The 25,869-nt window shown below is 39.8% G+C and overlaps 1 protein-coding gene across 1 annotated transcript in view; it reads right to left on the bottom strand.

Annotated features, from left to right (window-relative positions):
- Window positions 1–1,522: 1,522 nt before the first annotated feature.
- The window catches only part of tie1 (tyrosine kinase with immunoglobulin-like and EGF-like domains 1), a 26,979-nt gene continuing 2,632 nt past the window's right edge, over window positions 1,523–25,869 (bottom strand). The window contains exons 2-22 of the mRNA XM_062997088.1: window positions 25,287–25,580; window positions 23,700–23,810; window positions 23,354–23,509; window positions 21,888–22,019; window positions 19,187–19,327; window positions 18,901–19,029; window positions 18,649–18,794; window positions 16,833–16,977; window positions 16,582–16,740; window positions 16,205–16,342; window positions 14,274–14,564; window positions 13,984–14,174; window positions 12,919–13,129; window positions 12,686–12,796; window positions 10,187–10,377; window positions 9,959–10,072; window positions 9,210–9,280; window positions 6,288–6,328; window positions 5,780–5,876; window positions 5,032–5,131; window positions 1,523–2,517 (exon numbers count right to left, since the gene is read on the bottom strand). Coding sequence (XP_062853158.1) covers window positions 2,446–2,517; window positions 5,032–5,131; window positions 5,780–5,876; window positions 6,288–6,328; window positions 9,210–9,280; window positions 9,959–10,072; window positions 10,187–10,377; window positions 12,686–12,796; window positions 12,919–13,129; window positions 13,984–14,174; window positions 14,274–14,564; window positions 16,205–16,342; window positions 16,582–16,740; window positions 16,833–16,977; window positions 18,649–18,794; window positions 18,901–19,029; window positions 19,187–19,327; window positions 21,888–22,019; window positions 23,354–23,509; window positions 23,700–23,810; window positions 25,287–25,580 — 3,041 coding nt within the window. The 3' untranslated portion in view covers window positions 1,523–2,445. The remainder of the gene's footprint in view (window positions 2,518–5,031; window positions 5,132–5,779; window positions 5,877–6,287; window positions 6,329–9,209; window positions 9,281–9,958; window positions 10,073–10,186; window positions 10,378–12,685; window positions 12,797–12,918; window positions 13,130–13,983; window positions 14,175–14,273; window positions 14,565–16,204; window positions 16,343–16,581; window positions 16,741–16,832; window positions 16,978–18,648; window positions 18,795–18,900; window positions 19,030–19,186; window positions 19,328–21,887; window positions 22,020–23,353; window positions 23,510–23,699; window positions 23,811–25,286; window positions 25,581–25,869) is intronic.

Below are 25,869 nucleotides of genomic sequence, written 5' to 3'. Positions count from 1 at the left end.
ACGCCGGAACCGGTTCAAAATCAAGTCCGTGAACCGGAACGGAGCCGGATCAGCGTCTCTGGAAAAGGGGTAATAGTCCGGGCATCCCACCCTAGCAGAGACGTGTCTGCTGCAGGCACTGCCAATTCTGCCCGCTAGATGGCGCCCAGCCGACCGGTGGCAATGCCGAGTTTCGGAGTTCAGAATCTCGGCGCTGGTGTGCTAGCGGAATATCCCACTGAGACACCTGAGCAGGATGATCATTTTTATATGCACTGTCTAAGCCAAGAACCACTAAAATCAGGTCTGTTATGAATTAGTCACTGCTGGAACTTGTGAGTCAACAGAGCTGTAAAAAGGCCAGGAAGTTCAAAAGTGACAATAGTAGACTTGTTTTTGGTCAGAAGGTGGATTGCTTACTCTACATGTAATAAGATGAGAATGAGCGAGGTAGTAAGAAATCTGTGATGAACTGTGATGGACTGGTGCTGTATTCAGGGTGTTTTCCCATCCTGCACCTAATTTTCCTTTATTACACTCCAATTCTACAGCAAGCCTTAATAGAATGAGCAGTCAGCAGGGCCGGCGCTGGGGTGGGAGGGATTGGTTGGGCATTCTGCTCTATCTGCAAATAAAAATAAAACATTATGGGGAAGCGATTTCCATACTGGACGTTGTACACCGCTGTGGTCATGTTAGTTTTATTCTGAATAGTTGCCTGACGTTCGAGACGACATTTATTTATTTATCTTGTATTATAGTATTTCTTGTTCTTGGCCAATAAACATCCAAAATGAATAAAATTGCACGAACTGACTCTGCAGTAACTCTGCAGTAAATAAGGAGCAACAACAATCAAATATATTTCAAAAAGTTAATTTTTAGTTAAAGCTATTTTTAAAATGTGAGGTTCATCTGCGATAACAAACTAAGGGAGTCTAAAAAGTGCATGAAGAGGAACGCTGATTAAAATGCATTAAATGTTGTAATAGTTACACAGTGACATGTATGATTAGTTATGCCTGTATTACAGAATTGAGTCCTACGCAGTAAAAAATATATGAATGTACATTGTAATATTGTGACGATGGTGAGACGTTGGCCCTTTTATTTAGGAAAAATAGTTCTTGTGTGAATTATAAGAGCAGGAAAAAATACGGCAGAAACAAAAGTCAGAACAGGGGACGTGTCGTCACGTTATTACTACTTTTTGCTCAGTCTTCTCAACACTTGTGCTTATTTACACTGAAGCGAATAAGAAGCATTTGCTTATGTCAGCTTGTGCGTTTATTCCTGGTTGAACTGATAAAAAATGTTGTTGGAAATGTCAGAAAATTAACATACGACCCGTTTTTTCAATTTCTGTTTGTTTGTTATTTGATTTTTGAAACGAAAAACACCCGTTTTCCCGTTGTTCAGTTTTGTTTTTTGAAGTGAAAAAGGAATGACCAAAGGTACACGGACCCAAAGGCCAGAATTTCTGGCAGTCAGTAAGGATGAATAAATGAATTACGGCAATGAGTAAGCTCTTATAACTTGCAAATGTATTTATTGTACATTTAGACATCAGATGTTGCTAAAATAAGAACTAACTGTACAATGTAACAGCCGTTTGAACTTTCTTTAAGTTTGTACTTGGCTATCATATGATTACAAAAATCAATGTGCTGCATTATTTATGGGTCTAAACTGTACAATACAACATGAGGTACTGAATATTGTGTTTCTCACTTAAGCTACAATAAGGCTTGAGGTGTAAAATTGTACTTCATGTTTATGTGGCCGCTGTATTGCCTTGTGCTGCACGCTGGCAGTGATAGAGATCCATTTATTAACATGGGTGTGTATTGCATGCGACAAGGCAAGCGGCACAGTTACTTCATCTTGAGTAAATTGGGGGTGTAATAAGTGTTCACACTGTAATAAGTGCTAAAAAATACACAGAAAATGTGTTTTCTAAAAAATGTATGTACACAAAAGTAAAAAAGTCAATTATACACACGGCGGCGGTTGAAGTGTAACGAGTTTCTCGCATCATCACATGTGCTACATCAAAATTGGCATCTCTGTTGCTTTGAATGAAATGAATAATGACATCACAAGGTGACTCAGAATGAACTGAGTGCTTCAGTAGGATGATGAATCTACTGATTGCTCCAAATCCCCACAGGCTCTAGCAGGTACATTTATGGCACAGATCTGAATCCCGATTGAAACTCAACTGGTACATATCACCAGACGAATGAGCATCAATGTACTGAGATCATCCACAATCCAAACGAAACACAACAAGTAACCCTACAAGTGTCCTTTCACAGTCTTTTCATTACACCCTGCCACCCCAGAAGAGCGTCACTTTTTCGAGCGCTGGAATCGGACGACGGGGGGTTGGCAGTAGCGTACGGCTTTGCTGTGCTGCGCCTCTCTTAGTCTGTGGAACCTGCCAGAATCTGGGGGGGCGAGTTGTCAGGCCTCTTCAGCGGTGGCATCTATTCCAGCGTAGGTGAAGTTCTCAAAGAGAGCCATGTTGACGTAGGCCTGTATGGAAAAGCATAGAAGGGTTATATTTTGCTTGTTGAACAGACGGCAAGAGACATTAACGTCTTTGTACAAGTACTTAAATGTATCCTGAGTCGTTTTTGGCTTGTAGAGGATGACGGATGTGTCCAAATATGTTGTGTCTTCCTCTGAGATATATAGTAGCAAATGTACAAACAATATGGCCAAAAGTATGTGGACACCTGACAGAAAGCTTGCTGCACATCCTGTTACAAAAAAGTTTAAAGCATATAACTTTATTATTCATTAATTTGTTAATTTTTACAGTTGATCTTATACACCTGTGACCAATGGATGTGGCTTGATAATTATTAGCAGTGTTCACATTGTGTCCATATATTGTCCATGACATAATAAAGTATGGATGGCACAGTGAATCGGTGGGAAGCACTGTCGCCTCACAGCAAGGCCGTCCTGGCTTCGATCCCCAGGTGGAGCGGTCTGGGTCCTTTATGTGTGGGTTTCCTCCGGGTGCTCCGGTTTCCTCCCACAGTCTAAAGATGTGCAAGTGAAGTAAACTGGAGATACAAAATTGTCCATGACTGTGTTCGACATTAAAACTTGTGAACTGATGAATCTTGTGTAATGAGTAACTACTGTTCCTGTCATGAATGTATCCAAAGTGTAAAACATGACGTTAAAATCCTAATAAATAATAAAATAATAATAATAACAACAGCAACAACACTAATAATAATAATAAAAAAATAATATTAATTATTACAATTATTATTATTATAATAATTATTATTATAATTATAATAATAATTATTATTACAATTAGTATTATCATCATTATTTTTGCAATTATTATAAAAATTATTATTATTATTATTATTATTATCATTATTATTATAATTATTATTACAATTATTATTATTTTTATTACAATATTCATCATTATAATAATAATAATTATTATTATTGCAATTATTACAATTATTATTATTTTTTTAATTACAATTATTATTATTTTATTATTACAATTATTATTATTATTATTATTATTATCTGTACTTTTATTTTATTATGCAATGTACAATATATGTATGGACATAATGTAAACACTGCTCTTAATTATCAAGTTAAAGGTGGTTATTATTGTGATGATAATAATAATTATAATAATAGTAACTGTGATAATAATAATAACAATAATAATAATAATAATAATAATAATAATAATAATAAATTGATAATCAGCTGCTGTTTTAAAATTCATTAGTGTTTTCAAATATTGTGTTTATATTAAAACGATTCATTATTAAAAGCTCACCACCAATGTCAAAAATGTGCTTTTACAAGTTGTACAAGATTTAAAATACAGGTTTTGAATGTTTGTTTACTTTTGTTTTCATTTTATTGCCTGGGAATAGAACCCAGGACCTTCTGCTACATCTATGAAGGAAACTGAGGATGTATTGTAGACTGAGCATAATTGAGTGTGTTTTTTTAATATAATTTCTTAAGAAATTATAGCAACATTATGAGCTTCCTAATTCGGGGGAAAACCGAGGCAGCAAAGTGTGAGAATAGTAACCACTGGCATGAGCATGCAGCATGAGTAGCAAACACAGCGCTTTGCATTCTGTTTACTTTCTATCACAGATGTGAGCTTTACAATGGTGTTACCTTTTACTATGGTGTTACTACATGAGTTATATTTTCTTTTAAATTTATTTTCATCAACTATTTTATCCTGGTCAGGGTCGTGGCAGGTCCAGTTCCACTGGGAAATACTTGGCATATACAGGGCGTCAATCCATCTCAGATCTTTGGCCATTTCCACCCCTCACCCAGACATTGCCAATCATGTCTGTGTTAACACCCAGCCAGCCGATAGCACTGCTAAGATCTTAGCAGTGGTAGGTAGCATAACAGACCGTTGTGCCACTCGAGCACTGAGCATACTTGTTTCCATTTATTAACAGAAACATCTTGAGCTTCTTGGACGTCTTGTTCCAAAAACCATGGGCAATTATATGTAGTTGTGTTCGCCCACCCCCTAGAATTCAGAATCTCGGCGCTGGTGTGCTAGCGCAATATCCCAATGTATGTAATATCGCAATGTAAATTAAATTTGTAATTTAATCTTGAGTCTGCGCAGCCAGGATCGGACTCGTCAGCCACCTCAGAACCCATAGACAGATTGTCCAGTGGAGAACGAAGAATGACAATCCTCTTCGGCAATGAGAGATAGCCAGAGAGATTAATCAGAGTTTTTCCTAGCTTGGGATTTTGTGCAAATATTAACAGTATGAAAATTGTCTGCTTTAATTCTAGAGTAACAAATCTGCTTCAAAACAATGGAAAAATTATTTGAATTATTCAAGTGCTTATTTTAATAAATCACTTTTTACTTTATACGTTATTTTCAACATTTTTGGCTACTTCAAAATAAATTATTGGATACATACAGTATAATGCAGAGAGAATGACAAGAAATGAGCAGACAGAAAATGGAGTTTATGTATCTACATTCCTGATTCTTACCTTCCGTGCTTCCTGCATCCTGTTCAGCTGAACCGAGATTTGAGAGAACGGTGGTCGCTCGTATGGTCTGTCCCGCCAGCACTGTCTCATCAACTCATACCTGACCAAAAAAATATATATAAATATACAGTGTTACATATACCTGCAATCGATATGTAATATTCTCTAAATATGCTTTACTTATACTGGATGCACTGCAAAAAAATCAACAGAGTATAAAAACAACTTGATACAGTGCTGGTATTTTGGTCAACATAGCCAATCATGTCTGTGTAGACGCCCGGCTGGCTGACAGCACCTCTGAAATTCGAACCAGGAACCATTCGAACCACATCTCATATAGTCAGGCTTGTTTTAGTAAGGCAAAGCCAAGCTAAATTCTGTACATGTTACAACAGCTTGGCTTTGTAGTAAATGAGTGCGGGAGCTAGACTAGCCTGGCTGCAGTCCAGACCTGTTTCCTATTGTCCCTTATGACAACGGAGGCACAGGGCTATGTAGCAGCAGATGTGTTATATCAAGGAAAAATGGGCAAAACTAAGTTTAGCAACTGACAATGGTGACTGAATACAATGCAAAAAAAAGTAATTAAGGGCCTTGTTTAGGGGCCCAACAGTGGCAACCTGGCAGTGGTGGGGCTTTAACCAGCAGCCTTCTGATTACTAGTCCAGTACCTTAACCACTGATATACAACTAAGAGTGGAGACTTAAATGTCACTAAATAATAATTAAAGAGATTTTTCTTTACACTTCATCATCACAGTTTCTGGGTTTCTCCATCCTGTATCCTTGAGGAAGCTTTTCATAGAGCTCAGCACACGTCATGCCGCAGTATGGAGTTCCACCTGCCGAAACGACAAAACAGTTTAGAACAGTTTAGGTGCTGGAGCCTATTCCAGCTTTTCAATGGGCGCAAGGCAAAACCCTGAATGGGATGCCAGTCCATTGCAGGGCACACACACACCCATAGGGCAATTCAGTGTCTCCAATTCACCTCACTTGCATGTCTTTGGACTGTGGGAGGAAACCAGAGCTTCCGGAGGAAACCCACACAGACACGGGGAGAACATGCAAACTTCACACAGAAAGCACCCGCACCACCACGACTGGGGATTGAACCCAGGACCTTCTTGCTGTGAGGTGACAGTGCTACCCACTAAGCCACCGTGCCGCCCAGTTTAGAACAGTGCTGAGGTTAATTAATTGCTGCAAATCATTTTGTACAATAATATATGAGCAAATGTGCAAAAACGTACCTAAACTTACGATCTCCCACAGGAGGACCCCAAACGACCACCTGTAAAAAATAAAACAATTTCATGTGATATTTTCTAATATCAGGACAAATTTAAACAAGAGTCTAGGGGCTTTATTGTCATCCAGAAAATTGGTACAAGTACTATTTTTGGTTAACACGAGCATATTAAATTTTTACAACATTATAACCAATTTTATCACATTAAAACCTTAAGCTCACTAAGTTCCTCATTGGTTAAAAATAGGGTCTTAGCACAGTCGTTGTGGCCGTATAGCACACACTACGCTAGCACTGAGCTTCCTGCCCTGTTATCAGTTCCTCCCTTCTTTTTTTTATCAGTGACCAGTGCAGGGGGGACGTAGTCACAATGAATGATTTGTTGTTTTGTACCGAAACCGCAGTGTGACATTCCACAATGCTCTGTATGAACTGATACAGAAGTCACCAAAATATAATTCATACAAACATTTTAATTAATAAACAAATAGAAAAATAACATGTGAGCAAAAGGTTTAGTGCATTTTTTATCTAATCACAAATATACTGCTTCAAAAAGATTTATTTATGTGTTTTAAAAGGTGTTTGGGTGGGTAGTTTTAAACCATTAAAACAATGAACAAGTCCATTTTCACCCTTGCTAAAACATTATATACAAATTGATCACAAACACGCAATAGTAAATGCTCTGTCTGTCTGTCTATCTATCCATCCACTCATCTATCCATCAATTTATCTGTCTGTTTGTCTAGTTGTCTATCTATCTGTCTGTCCATCCGTCTGTCCGTCCGCCCACCAATCTATCTATCTATCTATCTATCTATCTATCTATCTATCTATCTATCTATCTATCTATCTATCTATCTATCTATCTATCTATCTGTCCTTTTATAACAACAGGCCTGCTAGCTTGTTATTAACTATATTTGCTACAGTTAGAGATAAGCAGACATCACTATCTGAGTACTTAAGAGTCTGAAGCTTGCACAATTGCAGTACAAATTATATTGTGTTGTTCAAATTATATTTTTACGCTATATGCTGCACAGTAAGTGAAACTGAATGCAGCCTTTTGTTCGTCACTGCATTACGTCCATTGTGCAATGGTACCAGTCACTACCAAAAACAAGTACTTGATACAGACCAGGTCATCTGAAAGGACGTCTTAATAGTGTGTCTCAAATGTAGCTGTGATGCAAAAGTTTGAGAACCACGGCTTTAATAACTTGTACATATTGGATATGTTTGGCTCAAAGCTGTAAAGCTTTAGTATAGGCAGTTGTAGCCTAGCGGTTAAGGCACTAGACTAGTAATCAGATGGTCGGTGGTTCAAGCCCCACCACTGCCAGGTTGCTGCTGTTGGGCCCTCGAGTAAGGCCCTTAACCTTCAATTGCTTAGACTATAATGTCACAGTACTGTAAGTCGCTTTGGGTAAAGGCATCTGCTAAATGCCGTAAATATATAGTAAATTGTCTGTATTTATTTATAAGGACACACACTAAAGAAAATATTAACCATTTAACAGTGGAAAAATTTAAAAATGTAGAAAAATTAAGAAGAAAGAAATAGAGATTTAGTTTAGGAGTACAAAAATATAAGTACAAATGTGCAAATTAAATGTGCAAGAAGTGAAACATAGTGCTGAGCTAAAGAGTGGAATATAGTATCTACACCAGGGGTCACCAACCTTTTGGAAACAGAGGGCTACTTTAGGGGTACCGAGTAAGCCGAAGGGCTACTTGTAGGATACAAACTTACTGAATACCATAACGTTGCATGGTTCACCTTTAATGATAATATTATGATTAATAATAATAATAATAATAATACATATTCATATATGTGAAGAGACTGTCTGATCACATGTTAATCATTCCTCACAATAATTATTAACAATGATTTACCATGGCAGAAAACACACATACTGTATATTTAAACATGTAACATTATTTATTTCTGTTCATCTCAATCTGTTTCAATATTAGAAAGTCAGTCATTACATGTCTGATATTTCTGTAATTATCTTTCTTGACAGTTTTGTATGAATGAGCACATTTGTAGCATTTTGATCAAAATCACAACATTTTTTTCACAAATGACCACTTCTGTAGCATTTTTAAGGACATCATTAACAGTCACATCTTCCAGCCATGTCCCGTTTGTACTCATCACTACCTTTGTAACGTTTTAGAACAAATCATGAACTCTGTCCCATGTTTGTACAAACTATCAGTTAAGTAAGATTTTTTTAAAAGCTATGATTTAAATAGACGTTTTTGTGACACGTACTGACTGAAGCCTCTCTCCACATGGTGCTGCTCTCTGCCGTCGCCCCACGAATGAAACACACACTTTTCCTCCCAATCATTGTGAAAATATAAAGTTTCCTTTCGCTTTTCTGACATATTTTGATTATTATTTTTTCATGTTAAAAACCGTATCTGGCTCCCCATCGTAGCTGCGCATGCGTAGCTTGCTTGTCTCAGCGTTACGCGCACAATATAAAACTCCGCACCCAGACAAGAGCTCATATAAACATCAAACATTTTTGTTTTTTAAATTTTATATTCAGTATTGTTATTTTCAAATCTACATCGATGCACGTGTCATTGATTCAAAAAGAACAGCAACACAAATACAATTTTTAGACGGAGCTCTATAGGTACTAGTGCTATTTTAGACCATGCCCTGTGGGCGACTCACGTGGTCCCTGTGGGCGACCAGGTGCCCACGGGCACCGGATTGGTGACCCCTGATCTACACAGTCTATATAGTGTGGTTTGGATGAAGGTTTTGTGTGCACTATATTAAGATAATAAAGATAGTCCTACTTGCTATAATATATAAAATATATGAGGTAAGAAAGATAAACTGTAGATCCAAACAGCAGTTTCATTACAATTACACACATTGAATACTTACACATCACTTTTTGTGGTGTAGACGCTGTAATTGAGGGACTCAATAGCCATCCATCGCACAGGCAGTCTCCCCTGAGACACAAAATGCAGTAAATTAGTGGTTAAGTAAACGTCCACCTAGGATAAATTAATGCTTATAAGGTGCATCAATGCCCCCTCTGCCAACCAACACGTGGCACACAGGCAAACTCATTCCACAGCTGCTGCGCTGTATAACACATTTACATTTTCGGCATTTAGCAGACACCTTTATCCAAAGCGACCTGTGACAGTACACAGTCTGAGCAAGGGCCCAATAGCAGCAACTTGGCAGTGGTGGGGCTTAAACCAGCAACCTTTTGATTACTGGTTTAGTACTTTAATCGCTAGGCTACAACTGCTCCATTTTATTTGCACAATCTAAAGTGCAATATGTATATCTACCATACATACCATGTATATATCTACTATGTGTAAAAATTATAGTCCATAATCAGTTTCTGACGTACTCAAACCACCGTGCCTGACAACAACAACCACTTCACTTTCAGCGTTGCTCAGATCAGTCGCATTTGTTCCCCATTTCAAAAACACCGAAGCTCTGGGCTCAGGTTTTAGTTTTATTCATTGTATTGCTTTCACATAAGGATGTTTAGATTACATGAATAAGCCATTTTAACATGTAACCCTAGGAAAATACATATTTTAAGCCATTAGCAGAGTATTTATATGTTTTTGTGTTCATGTTTCATTTCAAAACACAGTACTCACCATGGTTTTTTTGACATACACCTCCTCCCCTCTTGACAATCCAAAATCTGCTATTTTGGCTGCTAGATTTTCACCAACCAGCACATTCCTGGCAGCCAAATCTCTGTGAATGAACTGTAAGTGTAAAACAAAAGAAGAGCTTTATATTTACAGGCATCAATATGGTACTACAACACCAAAGAATACTGCATGACGCTTATTACACAGAGAACGGTGCTGACTGTTCACCTGTTTGTCACTCAGGTAATGCATTCCTGTGGCCACATCTGCAGCAAACTGCAGGAGCTGTTGTGAGGTGAGTGTGGAGGCAGTGCCATGTTCTTTAGCAAATGCTGGGTCAGTTTCCAAAACACGACTCTTCCTCAGAAAGTCTAGAAGATTTCCATAGGGAGCATATTCGATAGCAATGTAGAGGTAGCCTGCAAATCAAAAAGAGAAATAAATATTAGATCATTATTAAAGTTGTTGTGTTCCAGATTCCAGACTAAGAATACTCACGTTCCTACGCCAAGATTCACTTTATGTACATAATTGTCCAACATTTACATATCGGGCGTATGGAAGCTCTGTGGTTAGGGTACTGGGCAGCTCATACAGGGCAGTGGTAGTTCAGTGGTTAAGCTCCTAGACTAGTAATCATAAGACTGCTGGTTCAAGCCCCACCACTGCCAAGTTGCCTCTGTTGGGCCCTTGAGCAAAGCCGTTAACCATTAATTGCTTAAATTGTATTTTGTCATAATTGTAAGTCACTTTGGATAAAAGTGTCTGCTAAATGTTGCAAATGTAAATATAGCCTCCGCTTATGGTCATAGAACCCTTAAAAACTCCACCTGATCATGGCACTTTAAAATGACAGTGGTACTAATATTATACTTATTTGTAACTATTTTTCAATAATATTAATACCACCACTACTACTTTCATTAAAGACAAAGATAATATATTTTAACTTTTTATTTACATTTTTAAATCACACATTAGCTTAAATATATTATAGGTGTTTTGGGGCAGCTCGGTGGCTCAGTGGGTAGCACTGTCGCCTGGGTTTGATTCCCAGGTGGAGCGGTCCACGTCCTCTCTGTGTGGAGTTTGCATGTTCTCCCCGTGTCTGTGTGGGTTTCCTCCGGGGGCTCCGGTTTCCTCCCACAGTACAAAGACGTGCAAGTGAGATGAATTGGAGATACAAAATTGTCCATGACTGTGTTTGACATTAAACTTGTGAACTGATGAATCTTGTGTAATGAGTAACTAGCATTTCTGTCATTAATGTAACCAAAGTGTAAAACATGACGTTAAAATCCTAATAAATAAATATATCATAGGTGTTTTGTTTGATGTTTTGCTAACTTGCACAGATTCAGCCACTTGCTAACATATTCCAGAAGATCCAACACACTTGTCTGGACCATATAACATTCCTGTTACACTTCCTCTATATGAAGCAACTGTGGGGTTGGTATTTATAGTATTTTCAGAACCGTTTTCTTTTGGTTGTGGACACCTTATGCCAAGTTCACACTACACGACTTTCCAAGTCGTCAGGTCGCTGTACAGTTCACACTACACGACTGGATCTCTTGTAATCGGGAGTCTTTCAAGCAGATGTGGCTTTCACACTACATGACTGATCGGGGATAGAGGGTTTCACACTACACCATCTATCACCAACTGGAATCGCAGACGAGCTTCTCTGGTCTCCCAAACTACGTTTTGTTGATACAACAATGAGCAATGATACAACAAGTAGCAAGCGATCAAAGTTTGTGTGCTGATGTGCAGCGTAAAAGCAACGAAAAAAAAAAAAAGAATCTGAGCGGATTTGGCTACGCGACCAGCATGGATTGTTCTATAGTGAGTTGGAGGTTAATAAATATTTTTACAATGCAGCGTGGGTGTTTGTAGAGAATGATAAGGTCAGAAATACTGTGAAACTTGTGTGTGCCGATGTATTCTGATATAAACTATATTAAGCCCCTGTCCCACCTTTTTACACTCTTCCCCTACGTTTCCCCTCACACCGTATCTTGCGTTCTAATTGGCTGTTCCACATAGCACTCATTGCCAGTTGGGCAACTCAGATCCAGATATTTCACATGCCAGATATATTTTTTCAGTCACCGAGCGCTTGGCCAGCCGCTTGGATCGAGTTGTTGAGCAGTTCACACATACCGAATGAGAGCCGAGTTTCAATCGATGAGCGAACGCCGAGTTGCTCCGGAGCCGGCAAAAATAGCGCCGACCAGTCGGTAGTGTGAACTAGGCATTAGGCTTTACTGAAAGCTAACTAGTCATTGTGTTTGGTTTATGATCCTTCATGGATCAATCTATTATGGATAGGTTGTATCGCTTTAGATAGAAAAGACCAGTTGTACAGTTTCCTTTAACAGCCCCGAAAAGTGTTTCTAAACTTAAATGTTAGTTTAAACTTAGAAACTTAAAAACTGTTACCAAACTTAAATGTTAGTTTAAACTTAGAAACTTAAAAACTGTTACCAAACTTAAATGCTACACAAGCATATGCTCGTTTAAATGCTAATTTAAGTTGTTTGAGAGGGGTTGTATGAACTAGTCCACCCACCTTCTGATGCCTAAACATGGAGATGACTGTAATGATTATTATATAATTTATTAGTTTTATAAATGAATTACATTCATGGCAGATTCTGAAACAACTGGTCCATCACGTTTAGCTGCATGAACTGTCTGACCAATAGGTGGCAGACTCACCTCTGTTTTCACAAGCTCCTATGAGGTTAATGATGTTGGGATGCTGACCCAGCTTGCACAACACCTCCAGTTCACCCGCAAAGTCTCTGTGATCATTCTCCGAGGCGAATTCTAATCAACACATGAAAACAGGCTGATGAAACCAACATTTCTGCTTGTATATGTTTATCAGCTCTCTGTTTATGCTGAGGTTAATCTTAAGGTTAAGTTTATTAAGCAAATATGAACCACACCTTTGAGCATTTTAACTGCAGCACTTATTTTGGTGCCATCTTTTTTGACCATGGCTTTAATGACCTGTCCAAAATTCCCCTCGCCAATGACGTCTTCAAATTTGATGTCCTCCCACTCTAGGATCGGGTATGTCAGGGGTTCAGGGGTGGGCTTTGGCCTTCGAGTTAGGGTGAGAGTCCCGGAGTTGAACTGTAGAATGGTCTCTTCTCCCTTTTTGCAGATATAATACATGATAAATTGCAAGGTAAACACAGTAAATGGTTTAAGTAACTGATCAGCCATAACATTAAAACCACCTCCTTGTTTCTACGCTCACTGTCCATTTTATCAGCTCCACTTACCATATAGAAGCACTATGTAGTTCTACAATTACTGACTGTAGTCCATCTGTTTCTCTGCATGCTTTGTTAGCCCACTTTCATGCTGTTCTTCAATGGTCAGGACCCCCACAGGACCACCACAGAGCAGGTATTATTTAGGTGGTGGATCATTCTCAGCACTGCAGTGACACTGACATGGTGGTGGTGTGTTAGTGTGTGTTGTGCTGGTATGAGTGGATCAGACACAGCAGCGCTGCTGGAGTTTTTAAATACCGTGTCCACTCACTGTCCACTCTATTAGACACTCCTACCTAGTTGGTCCACCTTGTAGATGTAAAGTCAGAGACGATCGCTCATCTATTGCTGCTGTTTGAGTCGGTCATCTTCTAGACCTTCATCAGCGGTCACAGGACACTGCCCACGGGGCGCTGTTGGCTGGATATATTTTTGGTTGGTGGACTATTCTCAGTCCAGCATTGACAGTGAGGTGTTTAAAAACTGAGAATGATCCACCACCCAAATAATGCCTACTCTGTAGTGGTCCTGTGGGGGTCCTGACCATTGAAGAACAGCATGAAAGGGGGCTAACAAAGCATGCAGAGAAACAGATGGACTACAGTCAGTAATTGTAGAACTACAAAGTACTTCTATATGGTAAGTGGAGCTGATAAAATGGACAGTGAGTGTAGAAACAAGGAGGTGGTTTTAATGTTATGGCTGATCTGTGTATCCTCAAAGACTCACCGATCCAGACTGGTAGGTAAATGTGCGCCTGCGTTTGACAATCGACTTGCGGATGTAGAAGAGGATCAACAGTGCTAGCAGTATGGTGATACAAGTGGCCGCTACTGAGCCAGCCACAGCCAGGAGCAGCTGATGTTCCTCCCTCATGGGCCGGACAACCTCCTGAGTGTTCGGAGTAAAGCTTGTAAAACCTGACGAACACATCATATAGGCACATCAACTATCTTACCTGTTTTTAAAATGGCAATTCATAACAGAAGTGTTTTTTATTATTATTATTTCTATGTTACCATATCCTTGGGTCCTAGCTTCCACAAAATTGCTCCACTTCCCGGGCACCTTGGAGAACGCTCGCACCCTAAACTGGTACAAGGTGCTTCCATTCAGTGCTGTGACATCCTTGGTGGTCTTATTCCCATCATCAGTGTCCACCCATGGGTGCAGGCTGTTCTGACCCACTGGCTTATATTCGATGACGTATTTAACAATTCCTCCATTTGGATCCTCGGGGGGCTGCCAGTGAAGTCGAACCGCACTGATGGACAAGGGATCAGCTTGGACATTTCGTGGGGATGACGGACCTGAATGGATCAAAAAAAGAATGCCAAAAAAGAGTCAACCTGTAAACATCTGGGAAAAAATGGATTTTACATTTTCGGCATTTAGCAGACGCTTTTATCCAAAGTGGATTACAGTACTGTGACAGTATACAGTCTAAGCAATTGACGATTAAGGGCCTTGCTCAGGGGCCCAACAGTGACAACCTGGCAGTTGTCTTGAGCTTGAACCAGTGAACTTTTAATTACTAGTCCAGTACCTTAACTGCTAGGCTACAACTGCCCTGGATTTACTCCAAAAAGCTTAGATGGTGGACCACAAAGCAAACTATCCCTACATTTCTTACTAATTTATGTCTTCCGTTTCCTTATTTCCTAGCAAGCCTCTGACCCAGAGGAGAACATCTGCTTGCTACGAGTGCAGCCTAGTGACTAAAAAGAGTGGAATTACCCTGGCTGTTAAGGCGAATGAGAAAAGGCTTTGAGGCTGGCCCAAAGCTACCACAGCTGACCAGCCAGACGACCACGTAGTAGCTGCGATAGAACTCTAGATTGTAGAACTTTGCTGAGCGCACATTAAGCAAGGTAGTCTCTTTCAACAGCTTCTCACTGTTCGGTCCGTAGAGCTGCACTAAAAAGCCTCTGGCCTCGACTGGGCCACTTGGCAGGAGTCACTTCACAGTGGCGTTCCGCCCATCCTGAGAGATGAAATCAATCTCCGGTTTGGTCATGGGCTCTAATGACACAGAATATGCAGTCAGGGCCTGTCTGCTGCTCAAAAAAAGGTTTCCTGTTCTACAATCCAAGCCGGTTCACATGGTCTAGACCAGGGGTGCACAACATACGACCCGCGGGCCAGACACGGCCCGGCAAAACTCTCAGTCCGGCCCGCCAAATGAAGTGCTGATGCATTTTTAAATAAATGATGCTGTCACTTTAAATTCACCGGGTAATTCTATGAAATTGCGACTGAAATTGCGACTAAAAAGTGACTGCTAAATTAAATAAATACAAGTTACTTCAGCAGGACCATGTCTTTGTCCAAACCAAGTACGAGGAAAAAAAAAGAAAAGTGGATCTCGAGCATAGGAAATTTAACCCTGAATGGACATACAAGTATTTTTTTATGAAATGGGCCATGGCGTTTTCTCATGTCTGGTGTGCTTAGAATGCATGGTAGTGGCAAAGCAACATAATTTACGGAGGCATTACGAAACAAAACACCCAAAACTCGGCGATCTCCGAGGTGAGGACAGAAAGCAAAAGATTGAAGCACTAAAAGACTTGCGACCACCACATTAATCAGTTGGTGTCAGAAAGACACAGTAATATCTCCAACTGACCAAGACGTTTCTTGTAAGTACCTGATTTTATGTAACTGTATTACAATTTCATGTGGACAGGTCTGTAAAAATGAAATTTGTGGCCCTCTGGTGTAGGTGTTTATGTGAAATCGGTCCTTGATAAAAAGAAGTTGTGCACCCCAGGACTAGACAAATAATGGACCCAACCATGGAGTCACAAACTCGACTTTGGACCCTGTCATTCACAAACAGCCTATTGAGTTTTGTCTTACATGAAACAAGGGGTACCAGTAATGGGCGTTCACTCTAAGACTAAACCTGTATACCTACCTCAGTTTATATTCCAGTTGATGATCTTACCTGGACAGTCAGTCTCCATAATGGCCTCTGGACCGACCGGCCCCTCTCCTCCATCTCCTGGCCGAGTGAGCTGCATTTGAACCTGATACCTTGTTGAGGGCTTTAAGTTCATCAGGGTAATGGGCTCACTATCATACACTGAAAAAGAGAAGACAAAATATGCCATTACTGCAGTGGATTGGTGCCCTGCCCCAGGTAAATCTGGGTAAATTCCTGTCTTGGACCCAGTGTTTTTAGGTTAGGCCAATGAGACTGAGACCTGGACAAGCAGTGGCGGAAAAAAAAAAAAAAAAAAAAAAAAAATGACATGTCATATCAGTACATTAACAAACTGAATGATTTAAATAAAGCTGTGTAATATAAAGACGTATTCTCACCTATAATAGTGGACCAGGCATCCTGTGTCTCCAAGGGCTTGTATAAAAGCTTGGTGGACACGATGGGACCATCACCTTTGTAGTTTTCAACAGGTTTTACAATCAGCTGTTTGCTGTTCTTCTCAATCAGTTTGGGAGGTGAGGTGGGATATGGGGGCTCTGGTTAGAGATTTATGAGTTAAGAATTGGCCATTAGATTGTTGGTTAGATCAATAGGCAGAACCTATTAATAATGTGTAATGATGACTGACCTTTAACAGTAAGGTTGAACTTGCGGGAGTCCTGGCCACCACTGGTGGAGACTCGACATTCCCAGACACCACCGTGCTTAGCGGTCAGACGTGGGATTTCAAACTGAGCTGTGCTTTTGTTGGAGTCCATCATGGTGTGGGATGCCTGTTACACCAAACAATAAGAAACACTGTATAAGCAGATGTTGTATACAGTATACATTATATTCAATGTTTCCTGACTCCAGTTTACTTCTGTATATTACACACATCTGCAGCCACTTTATTAGGAACACCATACTGATGGGTAGGAGTCCTTATGCTTTTGGAACAGCCTCAACTGTTTGAAGGTGTTGGAAAATGCCTTTAGACCTGGTTTACACTGACATGACTGCATCATGCAGGGCTTGTCAAACTTTTTCCACACTTCTTGTCCTTGTTTTTTTGTGCGGCCCAGGCAATATAAGCAATGCATCTTACTCACTGGTCCCACTGTGGTTTACAAGCTGTAACATAAAGCCTCCACAAGGGGGCATTCGCATACAAGTTTATTTAATTATTATTATTATTCTCTGAGACCTATTTTGTCTGGCTCGCAACACACCCAGAGTTTGAATCCTGCTCTATTGGATATAGATTTAGGGTTTAGGGTTAGAGTTAGGGTTAACTTTTTTCTTTTTTAATATATATTTTATTTATGCATTTTCTCTCCTTTTTCTCCCTTTTAGGCGTCCAATTACCCGATTGAGTCACGCTTCCTCTCCACCAATGCCGATCCCTGCTCTGATTGAGGAGAACGAAGCTAACCCATGCCCCCTCCGACACGTGGGCAGCATGCGTATGCATCTTATCACCTACACTTTGACGAGTGCAGTGCAGCTCAGCACTGTGTACAGAGAGACACACCCTGAGAGCACTCTTTTCCCATCTCTGTGCAGGCGCCATGAATCAGCCAGCAGAGGTCGTAATTGCATTAATTATGAGAGAGACCCTATCCGGCTTAGTCCCGCCCATATCTGAACAACAGGCCAATCGTTGTTCATGTGGCTGGTCAGCCCAGTCGGCAGGCAAAGCTGAGATTTGATACAATGTATTCGAGATCCCAACTCTGGTTCCAGCATGTGTTTTTATCTCGGCGCCACCTGAGCGGCCCAGGGTTAACGTTTTTCAATATTCATTTTCTTTATTGAACATGTACCATAGTAATACAGTGATGACTTAGCAATTAAGGTGCTGGACTAATGATCTGAAGTGGTTCAAAATTCACCACTGCCAACCTGTTGAGCCCCTTAGCAATGCACTAAACCATCAATTACTTGAATTCACTTGTGCGCTGAAGGTTGTTTTGGATAAAAGTGTCTGACAAATACTTAAAATTAAAAGTAAATCGAGGTTTGCTGTGTTTTGCATTTTGAGATGCTTTTCTGCTCACTATTGTTATAAAGACTGGTAACTTGAGTTACTGTATTCTTTCTGTCTAACAGTGGCCATTCTTCTTTAACCTCTCCCAGTGGGATATTCTGCTAGCACACCAGCGCAAAGTTTCTGAAAACCCAGGTTCAAATCTCGGCCCTGCTTCCGGTTGGCTAAGCGCCATGTAGCGGGCACAATTGGCAGTGGACCGTGTCTGCTGGGTGGGGAAATGACTGGACTATTGTAAAGTTTATAAACTCTTTACCAGGGTTTGTATTTTATACATTGCTGTGGGCATGTGATTGCTGTTTAATCACTGAATGAATCAGCAGGTATTCAGGTGTTTCCAGGAACGTGTCAAGTGAGTGTAGAAAACAGATTTTGTGTACACTAGCACTACTTGAAGCTTAACACTTATTTTAACCTTCAAAACTGTGCTGTCCAGCTTGCGCAGCTCGATGCTGGTGTGGCTGGGAGGAGGAAGGCCCGTGGCTGAGCAAAAGACCTTCAGGCTGGAGTTCAGGTTCCACTCTATGTTGCTGGCCATATCCAGAATCTGAGGAGCATAATCTGTAGATGATATCCAAACAGATGATAAGTACACATGAAAATAAAAATAAAAACAATCCACCTGTATGGTGCATGTCAATCAGGTGAGAACAAAGGAAATGCTAACCTAGTTTCTCACAGTGCTGTCCCCTCCAACCGGTGGGACACTGGCAGCCACTGAAGCGACTACATTTGCCTTTGTTTTGACAATTGCAGCTCCGAAGACAATCAGCTCCAAATTTTCCTTCTGGACAAGCTACAAAAGTGCAAGGTAAAAAATAACTTTAACTTTAATATCTGACATTGTAAGTAATTGATTTGTTTATATGATCACTGTAGTATTCATTGCCATTATTAAATACCAGCTTTTTGGCCGCTAGGACAAATTAAAGACCATCAAATGTTCGACTTACGATTGTTACAGTTATGTCCATGCCAGCCACTTGCACAAGAGCATCCGTAAGGTTCAACAAGGCAGAAGGTTAAACCCCTGCATCCGTTCTCTCCCTTACACGATTCCTGGCAGTTGCGACCAAACATCCCCTCTCGACAGGCTGCAAACAACAATTAAATACAAATACAAAGTATTTACTCATGTCTGGACAGAAGGTTTTGGTGAAGTAAATTAAGGTAATTTATAAGTTCAAACCGCAGTATGTACACTATATGGCCAAAAGAATTTGGACACTTGACCAAGAGCTTGGCAGAAATCCCATTCCAAAACCATGGACATTAAAATGCAATTCATATTTAACACCCTTTACTGCTCTAGAAGGTCATTCCTGGATTCTGGAGTGTCTGATGGAATTTGAGGTCAGGCATTCACGTCAGACTCACATTAGACGTTCCAATTCATTCTAAAAGTATTTAATGGGGTTGAGGTCAGATTCTCCACACCAAACTTGTCAAACCATGTCTTTATGGACCTCACATTGTACATGGAGGCACAGTCAAGCTGAAACAATGAAGGACCCTACCCCAGCTCTTGGTACAAATTGAAGCATAGCATTGATTTTATGTTATTGATTGACCTGTCAGTAATAAGCATGGCAGAGACACCTGAACTCGATAACTGGAGGTGCAATAGGGGTAAAAAACTTTTTATAGTTATAAAGAAATGTCTTTGACTGCACAGATCTTAAGATTTTAATGTCTATCTTAAACTGAAGGCTCTGAATTAGACAAAGTGATTACATTTACATTTTTGGCTTTCAGCAGACGCTTTTATCCAAAGTGACTTACAGTACTGTCACAGTATATTGTCTAAGCAATTGAGGGTTAATGGCCTTGCTCAAGGGCACAACAGTGGCAACCTAGCAGTGGTGGGGCTTGAACCAGTGACCTTTCAATTACTAGTCCAGTACCTTAACCACTAGGCTACAACTGCCCTACTGAATAAAAACTATTGAGTTCCAAAGGATTTAGATCTGAGTTTCTGTAGTCATGTTAATATACTAACAAAATCAACTAATTCACACATTTATCTCCATAAAACTAAATTATCTGAATGGCTTTCTTAAATAATAAACTTCCCCAAAAGTCCCTCAGACAGCTACAGCTAGGTCAAGTACAGCTGGTTTTTGAATAAAAAAATGTGACCACATCACTCCTGTTCCCAAAACCACTACATTAGCTACCAGTCGACTACAGGATTGATTTAGAAGTGTTACTGTCACAAATCGAGCCTCTGTGCTCCTGGAGTTTGTGTATGTGCCACGCCCCCCTCTTCAGGAGCACATGCTGAAGCCAACACCTGTCATTAGGATTGGTCCCCTGCTGCTAATTACCCACAGCTGCACCTTGTTTAAGGTGTAATGCATAGGTCATATAGGAAGGCAGTTGTGGGCCAGTCATTGAAGAGTCTTTTGGTTTGGTCATGATTTTGGTATATTCTGGCTTATTTTGGTTTGATTTGTTTGTTGCATATGCTGTTTTGGTTTTCCTGCTCATTTTTGGTTTGGTTTGGTTTTGTCATGCTTTTGGTTTTGCTGCTCAATTTGTCGATTTGTCAGATTTGTCTGATTTAGCTCGAGTTCTAGTTCATGCTCTTTGTCCATGCTCCTGTTAAGCGGTCTTGTTTAGTGTTTAGTCTTCTTCATGTCTTGTTTTAGTCTTGTTCATGTTTAGCCTATAGTTTAAGTTTGGTTAGGTTCATTGTTCATGTATGTTTAGATTAGCATTTAGCTTAGCATTTAGATTAGCATTTAACATAGGTCGTGTGTTTGTGTCTTGTCTTGTGTGAACCCCTGTCTTGTCTTTTGTTATTATTAAACCTTGTTTAACCATCTCTGCGTGTGTCCGCCTCCTCTTGTCAAGTCCAGCCCTTCGTTACAGTCGCTACTTGTTTATTATCATTAATCAGGAGCCTAAATACATAAAGCTGCATTATATAAATACATATTTGCCTGCCTGACGAGGGTGGGTCTCTTTAATTCTGGTTCCTCTCAAGAGTTCATCCTTATGCCGCTCAGGTGGCGCAGCGATAAAACACGCTAGCACACCAGAGCTGGAATTTTGAATACATCGTATCAAATCTCAGCTCTGCCATCCGGCCGGGCTGGGAAGCTATACAAACAATGATCGGCTGTTGTTCATACAGGGTTAGGGAGCCGGATAGGGACCTCATAACTGATGCAATTATGACCTCTGCTGGCTGATTGATGGCATCTGCACAGAGTCGAGGAATAGTGCTGATCAGGGTGTGGCTCTCCGTTAACAAGGCTGATCTGCATATGAACTCTCCTCCTGCAGGTAAATGGATGGAGTTGGCTCCTGCTCACGTGTCGGGGGGGCATGTGTCAGTTCGCTTTTCTCAATCAGGGCGGGGGTCAGCACCAGTAGAGAGGAAGTATAATGCAATTGGGTAAAAGTTGGGCATGCTAAAAATCAGGAAAAAGGAAGAAAAAGCATTAAAGAAACATAAAGTTTATCCTCATAATATTTAGGGTTCTTGCCACCGTCACCCTTTGATTTTTGTAACTTTGCTCCTAGACCATGTTTGTTGTAAAGAGAACTATACAAGTACATACACAAATACAAATGTCTAAACAGTGGAGCCTCCACATTTACATTTTTTACATTCATTTTAGATTTCTGTCTGGCAGTATATAGTACCTGTCTCACAACGTGTACCCATGAACCCTGGAGGACAAACACAGTCTCCGTCTCTATCATGACAAACACCACCATTAAGACACTTAGGGCATTCCTTGGCACAATCTTCTCCCCATTTGTTTTCTGGACAAGCTAAAAAAAAACAAAAGAGAGCATAAATTAGTGTACATCCCTTAAAAAAACACATATATAATCAATTGCAAGAAAAGAGTTGTGAACCCTTTGAAATCACCTTGATTTTTGTATTTACGATTAACAAAATATTGTCTATTATCTGTCATACTACTAAAAAATAATATTAATAATAGCTTAACCCTTACTGTCTTAGATTAGTTTTTGCTATATCATATGTGGAGCTTGTTATCGTATTTCAAAATCATGGGTGTTATTTTGAGGTTGATTATCCCCTTGCTGCTTTAAAAGTCTCCACTCCTCTGGGAAGGCCTTTCACAAGATTTTGCAGTGTGTCTGTGGTAAAAGAACATTTAGTGTCTTAAGGTCAGACACTGATGCTGGATGAAACAGCCTGGCTCTCAATTGACATTCCAATTCATCCCAAGGGTGTTCAGTGAGTTGAGGTCAGACGTCTGTGTAGGCCACTGAAGTTTCTCCACATCACACATTTTTCCCAATTTTCCTCCCAATCTAGTCATATCCAGTTACATTGCATTACACTTCTTCTCTACTGATGCTGATCTCCACTTATGATTGAGGAGAGTGACACACGACCCCTCCGACATGTGTGCAGTGTCGACTGCAACTTTTCTCCTACACGAGGCGAGTTCATATGCGGATCAGCTTTGTGTACGGAGCCACACCCTGTCTACATTATTCCTCGACTCTGTGCAGGCACCATCAACCAGCCAGCAGAGGTCGTAATTGCAGCTCTATCCAGCTTCCCTCCCTGTATGAACAAAAGCCAATCGTTGTTCATATAGCCATCCAGCCCAGCCAGGTGGCAGAGCTGTTAACACTATACTATATTGTATGCCCAGTAAACCTTTATGGACCTCACTTTGTGCACAGTAACTGGAGTATCTAAAATCAGTCATTATGTGTAAATTGTGGTTAACGGTCCAGAGTAAAAACATTTTAAAATTATTTGTACTTTAAACAATTGCAAGATGTCCAGACCCTGACACAAACAACAAACTAATCTAAACTCATCTCATTATTTGGAGCAGCTGAAAAATCATCAGCCCTGAAGTTCATATTATTTTTCCAGCTTGATCCATCGATAATTCAGTTTTATATTTATTAAACATATACTGTATATATATATATATAGGAAAAGTGCATAATAAGCAGACTGAACCTCTCTATATTAATAGCTTAGATTTATTATTAAATAAAAAAAAAAAGCATGTAATTCCAATTAAAGATGAAATCCAGATGATTCCAGGCTCACAAGTTTTGGTATAACTTGTATAAATTGGTATAAATATTATAAGGTGAGACTGCAATACCACGGACGATGAGATGCATCCAGGCTCCGTAGAACGAGCTCTCCCCAACGTAGCTTGCACTGTATATTCCTGCATTGTTTGGTTTAACATCCGTTATGCTGAGAACTGCGGTACGATTTTCAACATCTAACCAGTGAGTCATGTGGTAGTAATTACCTAAAACAAACGATAACATTTAAAATTAAATACATTCTTATTGTTTTACATTTAAATTGTTACCAGACATAATTAATTTCATTTAATACTAGTAGTATAATTATGTACTGTATTTGGAAAAAAAAGACATAGAAGTTAAAATTGATGTGTGAAAGATATCTAAGAATATTTACAACTGTTTATCTCTTACCGTTGAATTTCCATGTGACGTCCCTGGATTCAGAGCCCAGGACATGCATCACCAAATGAACTGTGTCTCCTTTATTAGCCACAACCGAAAGCATCTGGGGTCTGAAGTGACCTTAAGCAAACAAATATAAATTTTTATAATATCATTTGTAAAATAGTGGACTAAAAGTTTCTAAACATCTAGTGACTTCAGATGTCCACAGATAGGGGATTTTGGCTCAATATTGCCATGAAAATGTCAAGTCTTAACAAATTTTTGAACCAGTAAATAATTTTAGAATTATTAACACTATACTGTATTCCAGTTACTGATTTCAAATGTACTGATGTATAGAGTTTCAGCCACACCCAGGTGCTAACAGGTGTAAAAATTATTATTATTTTCTTTTGCATTTTTTGCATGTTTCCAGTTTTCCTCCCAATTCAGTGGTATCCAATTACTCGACTGCATTACGCTTCCTCTCTACTGATGCTGATTTCGACTTCTGATTGAGGAAAGTGAGACTGACACACGTGCAGTAGCCGACTGCATCTCTTCACCTGCACGAGGCGAGTTCATATGCGGATCAGCTTCGTGTACGGAGAGCCACACCCTGATCAACGCATTATCCCTCGACTCTGTGCAGGCCCCATCAAAAAGCCAGCAGAGGTCATAATTGCATCAGTTATGAGGAGTCCCTATCCGGCTCCCTCCCTGTATGAACAACAAGCCAATTGTTGTCCATGTATCCGCCAAGCCCAGTCAGATGGCAGGGCTGAGTTTCGAACCGACGAGCTCGAAATGTCAGCTCTGGTGTGCTAGCATGTTTTACCGCTAGCGTGTAGAAATTATTTTTTAAATAATTGCTCACAACTTTGCTGAAGCAGTTTAAGGAAGGCCATTTTTGCGAGGTGCATAAAGACGTGGTTTGACAAGGTGTGGAGAAATTCTAATGCCCTGGACAGAGCCCTGACCTCAACTTCACTGTTAATAATAATCACAATAATAAGTTGTCATTAAAGCACCAAAGGTGGGTGCAACTCCATAATAATGCCCATGTGTTAAAATGGAATGCCCATTAAGTTAATAGTCAGATATCCACATACTGGCCAGACAATGTATGCAGAATGTATGAGCTCTAAAATAAACGGTATTAGGCTTTATTTTTAATGAAAACAGTAGGTAAACATTTCTTCCCCTTCTAGGTATTACCTGACACAAAGCACTTTAAATTTACCTGATGATTCTTGATGCCTACTACATTAGTTAGAGTATTACTGGGCCAATTTTACACATTTACTAGCTAGCTAATAGTAAAAAATAAGAAATATCCTATACTAGCTGCTATTTATTGTATTTTATTTTTTAATTTACAGGCATATTTGATGCTTATAATGTTGTGATGTCAGATACATTAGCAACAAGAAGCTTTGGTAAATTATCAGTAGTTTTGACAAGAATGAAGAATGTGTGTGTGTGATCCCTGTCTTCCACCTTAACTACAATAAAAATGCTTACCTTAAAACTGGTGTAAAAATTCTTCCATGTCTAATACCCTTCAGCCTTGATCTTGTTTTAATCATGGCTATTAAAGGTGTAAATATTTACCTCTGTTGTAGTTGCTGATGAGGGTAACAGTGCTGTGGCGACTGGATCCACGGTTCATGTGACAGTAGAAGATGCCTCTGGTGTCTAATTTGCTAAAACCTGAAGCTTCCACCTCTCTCGAGCGAGGATGTTTCACGGTAAATTGGGGAGGACTGCTCAAAATCATGATGCTGTTGTCTTTTTCAATGCTGAGCTTTAATCCATCAGTGTTGCGCTCCCCTGAGATGCAGGACAGGATGAAGTTCTGAGCAGTATAGTTCCCATTGGATATCATGGTAAGGTCCATGACTGCATCTGGAAGAAGGTACAGAGGAATGAATTGTATTAATTTGGCACAGTGGTGCAGCAAATATCATCTTATCATGTCATGTGACTTAACAGTGGTCCAACAGTGGTCCAGTAGTAACAACTGGGCAATACTGGGGTTTCATCCATTAATCTTCTGATTAGTCCAGTACTTTGAGCTACCAGTTCTCTATGATGCCATATTCATGGGACAGGGAGCATGTGTGGTAAAAAAAAAAAGAATGATGTACTATTTGAGTAGCAGGATCTTTTGGGAATACTGCCATGCCACAGTTAT

Source organism: Trichomycterus rosablanca, chromosome 6, assembly GCF_030014385.1.
Source record: "Trichomycterus rosablanca isolate fTriRos1 chromosome 6, fTriRos1.hap1, whole genome shotgun sequence".
In the NCBI taxonomy this organism is placed as follows: Eukaryota; Metazoa; Chordata; class Actinopteri; order Siluriformes; family Trichomycteridae; genus Trichomycterus; species Trichomycterus rosablanca.
The sequence above is the reverse complement of the archived record's forward strand: the minus strand, read 5'-3'. Positions and strand labels throughout refer to the sequence as shown.